Source organism: Triturus cristatus, chromosome 5_2, assembly GCF_964204655.1.
Source record: "Triturus cristatus chromosome 5_2, aTriCri1.1, whole genome shotgun sequence".
Classification (NCBI taxonomy): Eukaryota; Metazoa; Chordata; class Amphibia; order Caudata; family Salamandridae; genus Triturus; species Triturus cristatus.
Window position 1 is genome coordinate 43,802,481 of NC_140588.1, and position 19,714 is coordinate 43,822,194.

Below are 19,714 nucleotides of genomic sequence, written 5' to 3' on the forward strand. Positions count from 1 at the left end.
GCAGGAATACTGTTGCCCCTTTCAGTGTGCAGGTCGGGTTGGCCGGCTGACTACGTACTGCCAGCCCGATATGCGCACTGTAGACCCAGCATACCCAGGGCTGTGAAACAGCTGAGGTATTGCAAGCACAGGCCCCCAGCCTCAAAATTACCCTTAGGTTTCTCATTTAAACCTCCTTCTCTCATGAATACCAGAACAATCACAGGCCCTCTCGCTACTACTGAGGGTGCCAGTCAGTAAGGGTAGAGAGCATGCATGCCACAAAACTCGTAAGGCAGTAAAATAATGTGGTGTTGAGAAAAGGTAAATTGCAGTGTAAAAGAAGAAACTCAGTTTTGGCAGGAGGATTTGTATACTCCATTATGGTTGCAATATGTAAGCAAATACACAGCACAGGCCTGCAAACAGTGCTTGAACCATTCAATTGTTTAAGTAACTGCGGTGCTCGTGTATTCTGTATTCTCACTTTCAGGAATGTTCCTGTGTTCGCAATCACTTAGCGATCACCAACAGCAGTGGAGAAGCAAGGCGGGGCAGTCCGCCTCAGGGGGCATGAGTTTCGGTGGTTGCGGCCCCCTCCCTTCTCTCTTACCTGCAGCCGTTGCGGGCTGGCAAAAACTGGGACCGTCGCCACCCCTCCCGCTCTTACCTGCGGCTGCCGCGGGGCGACAATCACCACGACTGCCACTGGCGGCAAAAGGTCTAACTACACCACTGACCAACAGTACTTAGTGTTTATAGGTAAAGGCCCAATACCAAATTATGTCATCCTAGATGAATAGAGGTAACTCCATGCACCTCAATTCCCTCGCCTGTCAAAAGGGGGAGTGCTTAGAAGCAGGCTAACCTCCTATATGAACCACTATATTGAAAGAGATTCCGAATTCATCTGATCTTAGGCCTAGTTATAGGTTATTCGTGTGATCTTCAACTGTTCTGCGGTCAGAGGGTGCCAAAGTAAATTTGACCTTGTGAGTAGGTCTAGATATTAATCAACTTTCATACTGTAAAAAAAAATGTATTTAATGATATTCTAAATTGTTAGCAATTAGGCTTTTCAATTCTCTAGAGGGGTAAATGAAGGGCACATGTCCTACCGTTGTTATGTTCTTTGTAAAGAATAAGTAAATATTAGATGTGTCTACATTTGGAAGATACAATGTCTTCAGGCTCTCATGCCTGTGTCTCAGTTGTTAACACACGACTTACCTGCAGTGCAGCTTCCGCTGCCTCCAGCGCTGGCCTTGCGGCTTCCAGTTTTTCCTCTGCTGCTGCTTTGTCAACAGCAATTTCATCCACAATGGCCTGGGCTTTATCCTTCACCTTCTGCACCTGCGTTTTCACCTTCTCTGCAGCTTGTGCTTTCATAGTCACTTCCTGCAAAACACCATCAGCCTTTTTGGATGCAACTGCCAAGTCCTTCTCCTTAACCACCAATTCTTTGGACAGCTGGTTCACAGAAACCTCGGCTTCCATTAGTTTAGCAAGACCTTAAGAAATGAGAAAGGACAATCGCTTTATATGAAGACAAATCCTTTCAATCGTAACTTCATTTTTAGAAGCAAATGTCACTTCCACCAAGATACCACAAGAATAGGCATTGCTAGTCACGTGGCCAACTCCCAAAATTAGATCATTTTACCTTCAGACCACCTGAAGCATTGCCACTGGGATACCACTCCGGGTAACACGTAATAAGGACCTTAAGGAGCAAACCCTCTTTCGCCTGTGGCAGAAAGCATCAGCAACATATCTGTTCCTCGGTTTTTAGGTCTCGCTGAATCAGCGCGCATGCGCTGCTCGGAGAGACTTTAGTAAGGGCTTTAAAAAATGCTACCGCCGGCTACAGCTTGCAGTGCTTGTGCGCGGGCGCGCGCTTCAGCAGAGGCGCCATATGGCGTGATTACTGCTGTGCACGCACCACTCGCACACATGCACTGCAAGCTGTGGTCGGCGGTAGCATTTTTAGCTTGCTAATCGCGGCACCTGTGCTTTACTTTTAACATTGAAAGTAAAGTGCCGGTGCCGCGATTATAGCAAAAGTAAAGAAATAGAAACAAACATCTATTTCTTTACTTTTGCTATAATCGCGGCAGCCGCACTTTACTTTTAACGTTAAAAGTAAAGCGCCGGTGCCGTGATTATAGCAAAAGTAAAGAAATAGAAACACTGAGAGATGAGAAGGGAAGCCTAATGTGTCTCTTATGGGAATTACGTCCATGTTCATGCTGCTGGGTGGGTCATTTGTGATTATTTCTGCATTTTAATAATTCACAAAAATCACTAGGAATACACTGAAAAATATATGCTAGTCAGATATTTCCATATGTAGTCCTAATCCCCTATATTAACTCAAGTGGATTGCCCCCAATGTGCATAATTTGCAGGAGTGTTAAGGAAACGTGCATTTTGTACTCCCGGCTGAGCTACTCCTTCCTCTACATTCACTGAAAACACCTGAGTATTTGGGACTTCCAGGGCCGGACTGGGAACCAAAACCGGCCGTGGCAAAGTGCTCGGCTGGCCGCCCCGGGGCTTGGGGTGCCACCGAGCTCTTTACCAGGGCCGGTTTTCGTCCGATTTTGTTACAGGGCCGATTTTGCAGCTATGCTGCAAAAACGGCCCTGTAACAAAAACGGCCCCCAGGGGCCCAAAACCGCCCCCCACTCGTGTGGCGCACAGGGGGATTGCCTGGTGCCCGCTACGGCCAGTCCGGCCCTGGGGACTTCTCAACACACAAATGTGCATAATTACATCGTCGTTATAGCATTTGACCGAGAATCTTGGGTATGTAAATCCAATGGGAATGCATGCCTTGCGGCTACAGTCAAAGGTATGATTTTATGTGTGTTTGCCATAAGTTGCTTTTCTAGTTTGGCCTTGCACCAGCTCTTTCATTCGAATTCCTAACCCTAAATGTATAAATGCAGAAAATCCACCATAGGGGTGGATTTTCTGCAATATTAAGTTACATTTGGGCACACAAGTCTGCAAATCTTGTTTCTATAAATAATGATCTGACTGTAATTATGTTTTACGAAGGTACTTTTTGTAAGCCTAGTAAAACATGGATGCCCAAAAAACCTTTGTGAATTAGAGCCGTGAAGATTATTTAGACAGTTTGTCGAGCTATGCTGACCTGATCCAAAAACCCAAGCAACTTTCACCGCAAGAATGACACCTGTCTTTGAAGCACACTAGGCTAATCAACCAATTTTAGCGCACAAAGTCCAGCAGTGTGACAGTCAATTATATTATTATTATTATTATATATGGTTTTGTAAATGCATAGTAACCCTAGCAGGGAGTCCCATTTTTGGTATACCGTCGGAGCCTTCACATAGAAACACGGTTCAAAAGAGACATGTCTTTTTGATCTTTCAGAACACCGCAAAGGATTGACAGGACCTCATAGCAACAGGCCGAGTGTGACACATCTTAGGACCCAGACAGGAGAAAGATCGACACCCTGGCGGGCGTCTCCTTACTCTGGGAACTGTGGAAAGATTGCGATTGCATAATCGAAGGACTTGACTAGGATGAGAGGGCACCACCAGAGATCATTATATGCTTTTGAACTGTCCACATCAGGTTTCAAAACTGTCTCCAAAGTATTCAAATCTTTCCCCTAAAAGGAACCTGAAAATACTCTAATTATGATCACCAAAAGGAAGTGTAGCATGGTGTCACCTCCTTTAGGAAGAAATGGGATGAGAGGTGTTTTTTTTCTGCCTCTATAATCCTTTTGAATGCACTAGTGTTTTTATGTCAATTCCCTCTAGGCTTGAAATATTTGGTATTACCACCCAACTGGACTATACTATTTTTTAACCTGTAGCGTGAAAGTATCTGAGCATGCGCAAAATTTAACCAAACTGATCTCAAAATACATGAAACATGACATAATATATGCAACTAGTCTTGCTCAGATATGCTTCCTCAATGTATGAAGCATATCGTCACCAAATGTTTATTTGCCACCTGATGTATCATCCCGCTTACTTCAGCCATATCACTTCAATGTTCCCCTCCTTTAGGTTAAGCAAACCCACGGCGATATGTATAATTTCCCCAAACTTTGACGTAATAAAACAATGATCATAGCACAGTACATTAAAATTGTTAGTAAAACTTGATCGCAGAACATATTAACAGTGATTCCTATAGCTTAGATTCAAGACATTTTGCAGTACCCTTGTGGTCATAATCCTATATATTACCTTTTATTTTGTTTACTCTTTTCAAATGCAATGTTTGCTATTATTCGTGATGACGTTTTAAGCATAATTTCTATGTCAGTTATGAGCACAATCTGTACTATACCTGTCTTCATGCGATTGGACAAATTTCCAACATTTGCAAATTTTTCTTCGTAGATCGTTTTATAGCCGCTGATGAAGGAGAGGTATGATTTTGGGGTGACGTATGTTTGACGTCGGTATCTCTCAAAGTACTCAACACATTTTTCTGCAACAATATCCTGAAATGTTCCCATCGTACTGACGACGCTTTGCTTCACCTCGCTCGTGCACTCAATGTTGTAATTGGCTAAGAAGTGCTGCGCCACCGCCACCAAGGCGTCTCTTGGCCAACGCTGAAACCAGTCCATAGTGCAGCCAGAGATCAGGCCAGGGAATTTCAAGGCCCGGGTTCTGAATTTCTCCCCTACTGGAGAAAAGCAAAGCACCACGTGCAAATTGCTTCGCACGCGGGACAGGAAATAGTCATAGAGGTTTTCGCCTGTGGGTGTACGTCTTGGGTACTCTTTCTTCATAACGGAGATTAGGTCTTGCGTAATTTCATCAATTTCATCGCGAGCAAACAGATTGGAAACTTCCCCTGAGGCCAGTACATTGTTCATGTACTCCAGGAAGGACTCATCCTTTATTTCACTGTCGGTGAATATGAAGGTGATCCCTTTACCCTTCTGCCCGGCGGTGCGGTACAGAATCTTCAGGTCATCCATGAGGTTGTTGGTGCCATATGTTCTATGAAAGGGGAAGAAGAGCAACACATGTGAATCGAAATGTTAAATACAACAAAGACTTCTATAAAGGCGCTGAAAGACCGGTTATATAAAAAAAAAGTCAGTGTCGTGTTGAACTAGAGCATGCAAAAAGCAAAGAATGTCCGTTGTGTAAAACATTCATATCTAGGAAAATACACATATATTAATTGCCATGGGTCAAATGCTTTAAGTCAAAACCACGTTTCAGTACTTAAACATGGTCAAAATGCTTTAACTGCTGTATACAAATTAAAGGCACATATAAATGTTGAGGTTTGAAATGTCCAAATATAAAATATCGGCCAGTGCATGACAGATGCAGAGAGATTTCACCCTGCTGCATCAGCTGGCCTGCCACGCGCAGATTTTGTGGTGAGGCAGATGCATATAGGCACACAAATGTGTGAACAAGCGGTGCCATTTTCGTATGCGTACATTTACTTTGTGAAAGGGTGCATGCACAAACTATGCTTTTTCTTGATCAGCTTCAGAACACATCAGGGCAAAAACCTTTGTGAATCTGGATGAAGGGCGTGATTTGGATCTTGGTGGATAGGATACTCCGTTACAAACGTCAGGATGGACTGGCCCTTGCGGGCCCTGTGCGTTTCCCCGGTGGGCCACCATGGTGGGGGCCGGTTTTGGGCCCCTGATGGCCGGTTTTTTTTACAGGGGCCTTGCAATATCGTCCCCCTGTAACAAAATAGTCCGAAACTGGCCCTAGCAAACAGCTAGGTGGCACCCCCTTGGCCCCCCAGGGGGGCCGGCCGTGCAGTTTGCCAGGGCCGGTGTCTGTTCCCAGTCCGGCCCTGACAAACATGACAATCTACCGTCTGCTGAATACAAGTGCCATAGGATATAATGCACTAGTTACAAAGAGGACAGAATATTCATCACATTTGTGAGGAGTATCCCACTGCCAAGATCTAAATCAGGCCCAAAGTGTTTGCCTAGATGGCTTTCGATTCAAACCAATGGAGTTTGGCAGCTGGAACTACTACAGCAAAGGGAGGCTGTGATGTGCCTGATATACCTTAGCAAGAACATAAAGGCCACACTGGCTTAGTAATAACAATGACTAACTGTATAGCCACGCGATACCCTAATGTTCTCTAGATTAATATACAATAAGTGTTATTGTTGCCCAACGTTTACCAGTTTCATAAGTAGTAAAGCCTCAAGAGTCAGCCTGCTAGCATTTGAAAGTGCGGCTTGTAATATCGGGCAGGAATTCAATCCATTGAGATGAATTGCTAGACTTTTCGAAAATCGTGTGTCACAAATAGCAGCACCAAGGTTGGTTCCCCAGGATTGAATACACTGCTACGAATAAGGTGGTCTGAGCAGAATACCAAACCAAAATATCTTCCTCAGAAAGATGAACAAAAGAACCAACAGCTTAAGTCTTTCTTTTCAATTAAATATGTACTTTGGACTATAAGACTAGAGAAGATATACAGTTGGGGTACTGACTGCGGTGTAAAGTCATGCGTGGTAAATGCATGCGGGGTCTGTCATACAGCCATAGGGGGCAACCTCTTAACATTAGGTGGGTATATATAAAATTGTTATAGCTCTTATATTTTAAGAAATCATTGTGAAGCTGTATCACAAAAATGGAATAAAACTGTACAATAATGTTTTTAAATTTAACTCTGGTCTGAAAAGTGCTAAAATAGTTAGGAGATTGTATTGTTTCCTGAATGTAGAGAAGACTTGAAAATGGCTAATAACAAAGATATTTTCACGTCGTTCCAGGGATGGCTTTTAATGAAACTGAGACCTAAGAAAGTATGACAAGGGTATGAGGTATTGGGAAGCGATTGACGTGGAGGAGAGAGGAGGGGGTGATTAGGTAAGACATCAGATGGGGCAGGTGTTTGAGTGACAACAAAACATGAGGGAGAGAGCAAGAAAACACATGCACTCAGAGAGTTCTCAATAAAAATGCAGCTCCCCTAATGTGAACAGTGGAATGGTTCAACTATTCCAATCAAAAGGATGGTAAAGAGACTATTCTCCAGGGGTGGAACAAATACAAGATCAGGACAGTAGGTCATCTAAAGAGAAGTAAGCAAATGAGAGTGACAGCAAAGCCAACCAATGGTAAGCAATGGGCAAACTCTAAGTCCACTGTAAGGTTTTTGCCATGGTCCACAAAAGGGGTTATGCAGACAAACAGCTGAAAGCTGTCTGTGGGACCTAAAAATGAGCTGACAGCAGTGAAAGATATAGCACCGTGAAGAGCCTTCATGACCCTCGGTCTCTACTCTTGGTTGTGTGTTTTGGATCCTAGTATTACATACATACAGCGTTCTGTATGTTTGTTGTAAGTAAGCGATTTCTACGTTTTGTATCTGAAGTTCCTACTCAGATAAACTGTACTTGGGGGTATATTTTCAGGAAACAAAAGTACTTTTCTCAAATGCTACATCATAGTTTCTTGTAGTTTGCACTCCATAAATGGTCACATTAGGGGTTGTAAGTGCTATATAAATGCAATCACAACTTAATACTATACAATATGCTTCAGGAGCACATGGAATGCATTATTGACCCGCTCGCAACACATTCAAAGCCAAATTCACAAAACTGTTTCTCTGGCAAGTGTCACCTTTGTTTGAGAAAAATGACATCTGTGTATGCTATTCCAACATCGGCATGCACAAATAAAAAATGTAGGGTTAGAGCTATGACTTATGACTGCAGAATTTACCACATGATTATAAAAATTCAATAATCATAAAGCATGTCCAGTAGGTGTTAACCCAGGGAGTGTCAGGCGGACGGTTCATGAAAATTATGTGAATATCTAGAGTCTTTTTTTCATAAAAAAGACTATAACTTTAAGGGGCTTCCTTGCATTTCTAAGGGCTCTGGTGTAAGTGAGACAGTATAGTATACCTTAGTCCTACAAGCACAAAACAGAAAAGTAGGAAAGCGTCTGAAAGTGGAATTATACCTCCATACTTGACTTGATCACAATGGAAGGGAAGCCTTTAATTTTTAAGTGAACAAAAATATAAAAAATATATATTTGATAAATATAAACATTATCCAGCTTCAATGCAAATATTTGTACCAGCCAGGACATTAAAATACCGGTCAAGCTGGTAAAAAGCCGGCCAGATGGTAACCCAAGCCAGATCAGGTGTTGTGTCCCTTGGGACATTGTTTTCACCCTTCAGCTTCTACTTTTCACCAATATTACGGCTCTACAAGCTTTAAAATGCTTAAATTAACAAACATTTCTTTAAAAACGAGCCCAGTGAGACTAACCACATATTGGCCCATTAAAGGGACGATATGGGATTGGGCCGCTCTTTTGGGAGTGCCCGGGCCATATTGTGATCCCAATCCGACACTGCCTGTGCTCCAATTTGTATGATGTGCAGGCAGACCTGAAGCAAATTGTGAAAAACACTTTAATAAACCAATTGTTGACGAAGGCTGACCTAAATCCACTGGATGCATATATGCAAGTATTCATTTGTTTTAAAAAAACACATGAGGCTGGTGAGTGGTTTTAGGCCAGAACACAAAAGGCTGATTTATCAAAGTTCTTGTCGTGTCAGTGTACGTGAACATTTTGCTGCTGGAATGCAAATATTCTCTCTGAAAACCATGTTAGGCTTAAGCAGGCTAGCAGCATGTGTCGTTTTCTGCACGTAGGTACGATTTCCCTGTCAGAAGCCTCTGGGGGCAGCAGACCAATTAAAACGTTGTTAACGTGTATTTGGCCTGAAGATTTCGGTTTTCAGAAGAAGTGAAAAGCTGCAAGGGTACTCAGTATCAGTATGCTATCCTGCCTCTCATCTAGCGCCTCTTGCCTAAAAATCTGTAACCACAAGTGGTAATTCAGCGAGGAGAGGTTTTCATAGCCCACACCACGCCCTGTAGATTGCGTTTAGTCCCCCTCCGAGCACGGCTGCCAGCAGGCGCGCAACACCCATTGGACTCAAAGGGCTTCGGCCCCCCCACCCCCGTTGTGTGTGGCAGCCCGGGATGAGACACCTTCCCGGGCAAAAAAGCAGCCGCACCCGAGCACTTCACAGGTCTTTAAAAGACCATTTGCATGTTAATGAGGCCTCGCTGTTGTTTAACCCATTCTAAGAGCCCCTGCAGCTCCACTCTGCCTATTGCTTAAAGTTCAGCCCCCCCGAAATTTGGCTCTAGTTGCGCCTCTGGCTGCCAGCACAGACTCGAGTAACTGCATCCCACGGGCTTCTGGCGAGGGTGTCTGTGAGCCACACCCACCCAGGATTCGAGCGGACGAGTGGCTTCAAGGCTGGATGCGCGGGAAAGGCCCTCAGTCATCGCCTGACATGTGTACGGGTCATAATTTATGGAAGCAGCTCCGTCTCATGCTAATGCGCCCATTGCGCCATCTGCTCCCTTGTAGGGCTCTTGCCAGAGCCTGAAACGTTCGCATCGTTTATGAACAGCAAACGCCATGTTGCGTGGAGAGAAGCCACATTCCCGAGGCTGAGGCTGGTGGAAGGTCAGTTTCAACCTGACTGAATGTGTTCTGAAATGTGATTTTCAGCCACACCAATATGTTCTCAGGGTATTTTTTATTTGGATATAGCAAAAAGGATTCGGTATATTCAGAACTTAAACTGCTGTTCTGCAACACATAAAGAACGTATGGATTTTGTATTTTTAAGAAGGTGAATTTTATTATTTCGATCACAAACACACAGAGAATGACACATTGTTAAAACATAGCCGCTTTTATTTGAGTCCTATGACAGAGGACCTGAGACTGTGCTTGAACCATGCAACAAACTTAATAAAATAATTTAACACGGAGCCAAGCCTAGCATGCGGTTTGGAAGTTATAACGACAAACTTCATAGTCGGAGGGGAGCGAAACACAGCGCAGGCAGAGTAAAAAGCCATGTGCTGAGTCTGTCTCCAAATCCGGAGCCCCTCCTTGTAAAGTGTGTGAAACAAGCCCAACCCTCATGAATAATGCAATACCTTCTGGACACATCTTCCTTTTATTCGTGTATTTTCAGGGGGTGAGTAAAACAGCAATCAGCTGCAGGCTTGCAATAACCACAGGAGCCACTGCCCTCTCCCCTTTGTAAGGTTCAGATGGGCCTGGTTCCTGCCATTGCCAAGACTGGATATTATTACCTCAGGTTTCTGGGTTCCAATACAAAATGTGTTAACTCTTGATAATAAAATGTTAGTGCTTCCACTTCATTGCTATAAAGTTAACAATGGATGTAGCAAACCTCAAACGCACTGGTCCAATGGGGAAGACGCTAGGGCCCTCACTACGAGTTGTAAAGTTCTGTCGGATGCAAACTCCACACCCGTAGTTATTGGTACCACGTGGAACGTTCAATGACGCTTTAAAACCCATGCAACGGGGACTAACTGTGTGGATTCACAACATTCTTAAAAACAATTGGGGATTATTTTCCCATATCCAACGTGCTCTAAATCTAACATGCTTGGAGCATGACATACCTATATATGCATAACAGATAATTAGAGGCCGAAGTGCACAGGATCTATTGGGAACAACCCTGCCAGGTTTTTTTTTAACTTTGCCAAAACAATTCCCACACTTTTCTTTAAAAAAAAAACACCTTTTTGAATGATTACTGCCCACAGCTGTTGGCTAAAACAAAGCAAGAGTTCTTTGCACTCAAAAATAACCTAGCTAAAAATTCGACTACGGAACTATTTAAAACTGTCTCCGCTTTAGCACATCCAGCTGCTCCCCCTATTGTTGCAAGCCAAGAACTGTGTGATACAATAGCAGAATTCTTTTTCAACAAAGTTGACGCTATCTTCTTGATGCTTACAGGTCCCAAGACAAAGAACAGGCCAAAAGTGGAAGCAGACTCTAAGCCGACACCTAGTGTCCTCGCTCAATTTGATAAATTTGTCCCAGTGAAGTTCATGGATAACTTGAAAATGATTTTGATGGCAAAATCGGGTTCACCATCTGATCCATGCCCTTTGTCTATTCTTAAACTAGCAGTGCAGCCAGCTGCTCTTACTCCAACATCCATTATTAATGCTATGTTTGAGGAAGGTTATTTCCCCAAAATATGGAAAAGAGCATCTATAATACCCCTTCTGGAGAAACCTAATCTAGATCCCAAGGACTCCAACAATTTCAGACCTATCTCAAGACTTCCACTACCGGCGAAAATAATCGAAAAAACAGTGAATAAACAACTTAGTACATTTCTGGAATACTCCCAGATATTAGATCCGACTCAATATGGATTTCGTGGTGGACACAGTACTGAGTCCGCTCTCCTCAAATCCATGGAAGAATTTTGGATTATATTGGATCAGGGAGGAAGAGCAGCAATGATCATGCTTGACCTCTCAGCAGCCTTCGATACTGTCCATCACGGAGTACTGATGGATAGGCTGCTGGAGATCGGAGTGAAGGGGACAGCCTGGAAGCTGCTCAGATCTTTCCTTTCCGACAGAGTTCAGACTGTGTCCCTTGGGGAGTTCACAGCAAAACCTTTCACGTTACCGTGCGGAGTTCCACAGGGATCTTCCATTAGTCCGACTCTTTTTAATGTGTATGTTTCCCAACTGGCGCCCCTGATCGAATCCTTTGGTTTTAATTTAACCTCTTACGCAGATGACACCCAAATTGTAGTGTCACTGCTACCTGATAGGATGCAAGAAACGGCAACTCGCTTCCAGGATTGCATGATAGCTGTAGGTGGCTGGATGACGGAGGTGGTTTTGTTTGGCAACAATCCAACTTTTTGGTCTCCGGTATGGTGGCCGGATACAATGGGCCCCCTCCTAACACCAATAAGGAAAGTAAAGAACTTAGGCCCACATGCATCAAAGCAAAAACCGGTCGCAAACGGGCTTGCGACCGGTATTTTTGCATTTGGGATGCATCATCCCACATGCAAAACTCGCAAATTAAGTAATCTCTAAATTGCGATTACTTAAATTGCCATTGCATTTAAGGAATCACAAATTGAGATTCCTTAAATGCAATGCATTAAAGTAAAAAAACTAGCGATTTCACTAATAGGGGGAGCAAATTACCATGAAGTTGAACTTCATGGTAATTTGCAAAAACTTTGAAAAATGCACTAAAGTGCGTTTTTCAAAGTTCCATTGTACACACACACATGCCCTTGGGGCATGTGTGTGTGCAAGATGTACTCATATGCAGATTTCAGGGGTGCAACAGGGTGTCCTTTTGACACCCTGGCACCCTTGAAATTGCATTCTCTATTTGCGAGTCTCTAATTGAGAATCTAGGCCCATAGGAATGAAAGGGGAGGTATTCCTTAATTGCGACTCGCAATTTGCGAGTCGCAATTAAGGAATGTTTAGAAATCTCTATTTTTTAAGCGATTTCTACATGCATAGCCTTTTGCTATTCCTTATTAGCGAATCCTTATTTTTCGCTAATAAGGAATCGCAAACGGCATTGTTGATGCATGTGCCAGTTAGGAGTCTACATTGACAATAAATTCAGTCTTAAGGATCAGGTCAATGCAGTGGTATCGGCAACATCTTATACACTGAGATCCTGCAAAAACAATTATGCCGCTCCTTCCCAAAGAAAGCCAAAAAACAGTCATTACTGCTGTAGTTATGTCCAAACTGGATTATTGCAACAGCCTATACTTTAATATCCAGGAAGGGCTTATGAAAAGACTTCAGCTACTGCAGAACGCGGCAGCCAGATTGCTCACCAGCACACCCAAACATGCCTCAATCTCAGCTGAGATTTAAAAGCTCCACTGGCTGCCTGTGAAAAAATGCGCATGTTTCAAGGCTGTGTGTGTGGTCCACAAATCCCTCCAAGGATATGGACCCCGTCATCTTAGATTGAATTTTCAGTGGTATGTTCCTAGGAGAACCCTGCGCTCTTCTGAAGCAAAACAGGTATCAATGCCCCTGGTTAAAAAATCCAACTGGGGAGGTAGACCTTTTGTGATGGGAGCTGCTAAGGCATGCAATGATTTACCGTTTCATCTGAGATGTATAACAAATCATCTGGATTTCAGGAAGGCTCTGAAGACTAGGCTTTTCCAGTCTAGTTAAAACCCACTTTGCCCCGCGCTTAGGCCTCTGTAGGACATCTGATTTCAGCGCCAGGACACCCTAGGGTAACAACGCGCTTTACAAATGTCATTAACATTAACCTTGAGTTGCCAGGCGAAGTGTAAAAAATCAGTAGTTAGAAAATTGGATAAAATATGTTTAACTACCTGCGAACTGTGCAGTCGGACCAAATATTTTATCTCAACTTACCTGTAGGCGAAAAGCCAACAAAATCATTCCAGACTAATTTGCTCTTATTAGCCACTTCTTCCGCACCCACTGACCCAGTCCCATTGCACTCGGGATCAGGGCTCCCAGTCTTATTTTATGCACTGCGACCACAGCACACAACCGAATCACCCCATGCGAGCACCCCCAGAGAGCAAGGGAGGATCAACGTCCTATGACTAAAGTTATTATAACCAAGATGGGACATTTAGGAACAGAATCATTAATAGGACTGTCCTTGTCACACATTTACCTGATGTTGCTAGTAACTATAAGACACTACGACTATCACTACTCACCACATTTGTTTATTGCACATTTTCTAAAGGAGTCTCTGGATGCGGAACTTCGTGTCAACATTGGGGAGGTTTGAAAAGAGATGTCATAACAGATTTTTTTAAAGGCAATGAAGGGCAAGCAGCTGTGTGTGGCTGTAGGGACGGGAATTCGTATTCCAGCAGTCTGCACCATGGACACAGTGATCAGTCTTTGGCTCTCCAGAATATAACAATACACCTTTTACACTTCTACTTCAATTTAAGAGCGGCAGTAAAGTATGTTAGAGAGTGAAAGGACACAAAGAAAAACAAGCACTGGCTAAGCCAATCCATCTGACATTGATCACAAGTCCTTTGGCTTTGTCAATGCTTGTTTTGGTTTGTCATGGTTTCTGCAATACTTTGATTTTGGAGAGGCTGCAGGCCATCGTCAATCTACGAAAAAAGAAAAAACTATGTCTAAAAGAAAAAACCAGTCCTGCAACCAAAATTCATGCAGAGAAGAAATAGTGCCTCTGGGTAAAATCTATTGTACTCTGGCCTCAGATGCTCAATGTATCTCAAAGATGAAGACTTTTCAGGCAAAGTATTCATAACAAAGAATATGAAATCAATAATGAAATAAATCAGTCCATAAATGCATCTCTAAGACGACAACAATGCTACTGAATGTGATAGACAGTAACATTCGATGACCTTCTGGGAGATCAAGGGTGGAGAGCAAGAGGCAGTTAAGCAGACAGACATCTTGGAAGTACTGACAAACTATGAACCAATTGGTTTATAATGCTGCATGCATTCTTTTGAATGATGGTGTGCTCTTTTCATGGGAATTAAAGATGAGTGGACTCATACTAAACTGATGACAATCCTTTCACTGATGGTCCACGCAAACAAATGAGGCGTCAGTTCTTCGCAGTGCAGCTGTCTGTGCATTCTCACACCACAGCTGCAGCCTGGCCTCTCACTGGAAAGGCAGCTCCTGACTCAGAGGGAGTACACGGGGAGGGCATCTCAAGAAATGTTAAGTGGGTCAGGTCCACAGCAAGTGGACTTAACCTCATGCAAGATGGCACTGTTTTAGTCAGTGTTTTAGGTGCCACCAGCTGCTCGCCCTTGACCGGGTAGATGACGATGCCCGTGAGAATGTTGAGATGGCGCCAGGCTCATGCCATGCTAGCTTTAATCATTCGAAGTAATCCTGCTGCTAAGATGTGCACAAAAGAACTGTAAAGATGCAGCTGCTGTCATGCCAAACACGGTGCTGTGGTTCAGCCAACACTCATGATCACAGCTGTTAATGCAAAGAGTAAAATCCAAAGCACATCTGAGCGTTAACATTTATGGGGCCTCATTTAAAAAAAATGTGCGCAGGCCAGCGCCGCAAGCCTTCCTGCTGCACTGCCCTACATCAGAAGATATGGCACATTCCTGTCTTTTCTCCCTGTGCTGGCGCTCAAAGGGCTGCCTTGCCCCAACGCGTGCAGCCTTGCACCATGGTACAAGGGTGTCTGCGTTGAAGGGATGATTGTTTTCATGCAGAGGAAGGTGTCCCTTCCTGCTCAAAAACAATCAATTGAGGTGATTCTCTGCTGAATGCAGCACATGTAGAAAGAGGAAAAAAAGAGAAGTAATGTTATTTCTCCTCGTTGCACCTCCCCCACGCCTCTCCTAAGGAGGCATAGGCTTTTGACGTATTCCCAGGTTTACAGTTTGTTGTAAATCTGGGAACGTGTAAAATGCCATTGGTGTTATGTGGGAATACCCATCGTAATGCCCATGGCACGCCTCCCCATCGTAGTGTGAGGCAACGCAGTGACTTGCGCTGCGTTGCCTCACTCCATATACAAGTCCATGAAAAGCCATGCAGGGTGGTTTTACGTGACCTTGTAGATATGGCTCAGCCCTGAGCGCCATTGAAACATCACAAAAAGTGAAGGTCCGGCGACCCACAGGGCCTGTAAATGAGCCCCTCAGAGAGTATATGATTACTCAGCAGTGGAATGAAGCAGAACTTCTGGACATTCAGCAACAGTAAGCAACAGGGACAACATCCAAGGTATTAACTGCCTTTCCTTACTGTATCTAGTTAAAGTAAACACCAAAGGGGCCTTCTCAATCAACTAGACACAACCACAGGTACAACGAAGAGCATTTATATATAAATTCACTTCCAATATGGTGTGGTCTGTTTATGATGTACAACACAGTTAGTCTCATAGGATTTACTATTAACTAAATATTCTGCCGTACAGTCATGATCTATTTCCGTTCAAGGTCCACCATTATTTTTATTTTGCCAACTACTGTGTTTCCATTGCTTACAAGACGGCGAGTTATTTTATAAGCAGCGTTAAAGAGCTTTGCATCTGCTAAAGAGCACAGTTTTTGCCGGGAAGATTTCCAGTATCCACTGCTACAAACGACTATAGTCATCTGAGCTTACGGGTGATAATGAAAAAGGATGCAAGTTTGCAATAAAAAAACATGCCGGATTTAGAAGTTTAGCGGAATAAGCATATTATGGAACAGCATTTCTGACATGTCACCGTCCCCGTCACTTCCCGCTTTGCCTCAGGCTCTTAGAACCCGATTCATTTACCCTTCAGCATTCCGAGCGCTGCCCAGAGGGGTGTCTGTGCCCGGACGGGGCTCTCCGACCATTTTCTGACTCTGAATGGTTAGCTCGAATTTCTGCCAGTTCTCTTATTTAGCGACAGGACACTCTATTGGCTGTTTGTCTCCCTTTAAAAAATATTAATCATCGTCATCATCATCAGAGGCCTGCTGACTCCTGAGTCCATGCAGCAAGAGATGGGTGGCCTCCTCGAGCCGCTTGTAGGCTCTCCTCTTCATGGAGGACTCTCAATTCCCTCACACCAGGGATAAAGTAGTGCCCGACTTCATCGCTGACTGCGCCACTCCACCATCTTGCGCTATCCCCCTCTCCCCTCTCATACACGTGTACTTGCAATGCTCACTATGAGGGCCTCCGACCCCGTCCCCGTATCCCGCTATCTGACTTGTAATTCCAATTTTGTGGTAGGAGTCAACATTCTGCTGGGACTCCGAAGGCCACCTATCATGCATGTAACGCTTGTCAACTTCAACGGCAATTACTGTTAATCAGGACTGTCTGTGAGCATTTCCTACTGTATTACTGATCTTAATACACTGTGGAAAATCCCAATAAAAAAAAAAAAAAGGAATGCCCCACTTAATGTGAGGAGTCAGCAGTGGTACCTGCCTCCCTTTAAACTGGGCGTTGGTTTACCTCAGCAGGAAAGCCGTAATGGGCAATGTAACACTAGTGCTGCTTCTACTGTACTTTCACCAGTTCTTCCTCTACGGTTTAAACCAGCCCCAAGATGTAGGGTCCTCAACAGATAGGTCTTATTCCAAAAGAATGACCCCAAGCCAGGCTTAGGAAGAAAAACTGATATTAATGTTGATGCTGGTATAAATGAAATGCTATTGATTGATTGGATTCACTGAGACATGAGGAACAACAAAGACACCCCCTTGAAGAGATACCAATAGGAAATTCTTAAGTTGACTGCAGTGCAGTGAAGGGTCAATAGGACCATAGCAACACTGCATGCACAACCAGTTATATTCACTGTGTCATTTCACAGTGATGAGGAACGGACCAATAGCCACTGCAGTTGTGGCACAATTTTAAAAGATCATTAAAGCGGCTGAAGATTCCTATGAGCAGGGATGAAGCATGATATCACACAGAAAAAATTATAATGTAATAGTGAGATAATTCTAGATGGTGTCCTACTACCCTATAAGTATGACCCCATACCCAAGGAAGATGGCGGCAAAATGTACCTTTAACTGGGAACTGCAGCGTTCCAGTGCCACCTTACCATCGAGCATGTGCTCGCTACTGTGGATTGAGGTATTTAAAAGTAAAGCTGCAGTGCACACGCAAGCCAATACAAATGTTCAATTTAGGAAAAACCCGATCATTTGGCTTTTATGACACGTTTGCAATGAACAGCACAATAGCAGAGAATGCTGCAGAATGCCACCATGTCGTACAAGCGGTTAAGAGTAAACATCAGTCAGTCATTCCCAAATTTAGATTTTTCTCCTGGTACCCTCATCCGGGTCATTATATACAAATACTGGTGACATACATGTGGTGTATCAGCAATAATGTACACCAAACCAATCATTTCTCGAGCTGTTGGTTTTCCCTGTACCCACGGTGGCTAGGAAGGTTCATCAATATACGATTGCCGCGAATCCCTGTCCATTTTCAGAGTAAAAATAAAATGTAGCCATAGTAGGGAAAGAGACCATCACTTGCATATTTAGGATCATTTTAGGTGGAAAAACGTGAATGGTTGAACATCGGCCTGTTTGTTTTTAAGTTCGCTCCTTGTGCAAAACAGAATAACAGCATTTCATCGCAAGGAACGTATTTCCCAGGCCTGCAGGATTGGCAGTCCAGATAAAGCATTAAGGAGTCCATCACATATTTAAAGAAATGCAATGTGACTCATTTACCTGTACAGTAATAGTTTGAGACTTATAGAGACATACATATAAATGCAGGAAAAAAAACTTATTTTTATTCTAGATACCAGACTACCAATAAAGAATGTGCTATTTATTCTTTCTAATGCGGTGATTTTAATGTATTACCAGTCTACACTCCAGGTGGGTCATCGCATGACCTAAAGTTCAAGGGCGTTAATGTAACCCCTAAAATATGAATATATGCACCTTGGGTAATTGCCCTGGAGGAGGATGTGCAAAGGGAACTCCATTTCCAAACACTCAATAGAGCACCATGCCACATTGTGGAATCACCAGTATAGTCAGTCACCAGTCACTGTGGGTCATGGGGCAACAACATCCTCAAAGGGCCACTCAATGCTAGGGAAGAAGTTGCTAGCTAGTCCCCTCAGGGGATATTCATGCCTTGTAGATTTACTGCAAATAGACAAGGGAGTTAAAAGCCAACTCAGAACAGGGGTCACAAGTGACATAAAGACTGAACCGAATTACCTCGCCACAGTCAAATGTCACCAAAGTGTGTCTTCTGTGGGTGTCAGGGTGACAGGCGTCACTAAGGTATTGTGCAAGCACTGGATAATAGAAAGGATGATTACATGGCTCTCAATAGTGTGCATGGAAGGCTGTGAGAGCCACTACTTTCCTGGTGCATTTTAAGGCAGTTTAAAAAATAGGATAAATATGTAAATGTTCACCCATGAAGAGGCATAACTGTGGGTGCAGATTTGCAAAAGGTATCTAGCATACTGAAAGAACTCCGCTACATGTGCTCTGGGTAAAACTATGTATTTTTTCATTTTCAAATTGCCAAAACGATCACTTTGTTAATGCAACTGTCCATGTCAGGACTCCCCAGCAGTTGCACGAAGCACAGCTATGTGAATCAAAAGGGATGGCCATAGTGTCACATCTACTTATAAAATGTGGCAGTGGTGTTAGATTACATGTTGCCCTAGCAGTCCTTGCTGCATGTCATGTTCCAGCTGTGTAAAATGTAATACAACTTTAGGTCTGTAATGTATGATAGAAAGCATAACAAAAACAACATTTGACATGTATATGTGAACTATGCTGAAAAAGAAAGTGCTGAAATACGATTTAGGGCCATATGTATCAATGTTAGGTTTTGCGATTCTTAAATAGCGAATTTCTGGGAATTGCTATTTGAGAGTCGCAAAACCCTATGTATGTAGGATTTGCAATACATTTTGCGAATCCTACATATTCCTTAATTGCGAATTGCAAATTGCAATTCGCAATTAAGGAATACCTCCCCATTCATTCCTATGGGCCTAGAGGCCCATAGGAATGAATGGGAAGACATTCTCAATTTGCGATTCTCAATTAGAGAATCGCAAATTGAGACTGCAATTTCAAGTGTGCCAGGGTGTCAAAAGGACACCCTGTTGCACCCCTGAAATGAGCATGGGTGCACATGGGGCGCACATACATGCCCTAAGGGCATGTGTGTGCCACATGCCACTTCGAAAAATGCAAAAATATGCATTTTTGAAAGAAATTGCAAATTACCACCAACCTGTACTTGGTGGTAATTTGCGATTCCTTATGGCCAAATTGCACTTTTTGGGTGCTTCTTACATTGCAT

General features: G+C 43.4%; 1 protein-coding gene across 1 annotated transcript in view; it reads right to left on the minus strand.

The window, feature by feature from the left end:
- The window catches only part of LOC146822633 (dynein axonemal heavy chain 5-like), a 971,002-nt gene that overhangs the window by 375,701 nt on the left and 575,587 nt on the right, over window positions 1–19,714 (minus strand). Inside the window, exons 56-57 of the mRNA XM_085606815.1 lie at window positions 4,324–4,988; window positions 1,210–1,490 (exon numbers count right to left, since the gene is read on the minus strand). Of these exons, the coding sequence (XP_085462941.1) occupies window positions 1,210–1,490; window positions 4,324–4,988 (946 nt within the window). The remainder of the gene's footprint in view (window positions 1–1,209; window positions 1,491–4,323; window positions 4,989–19,714) is intronic.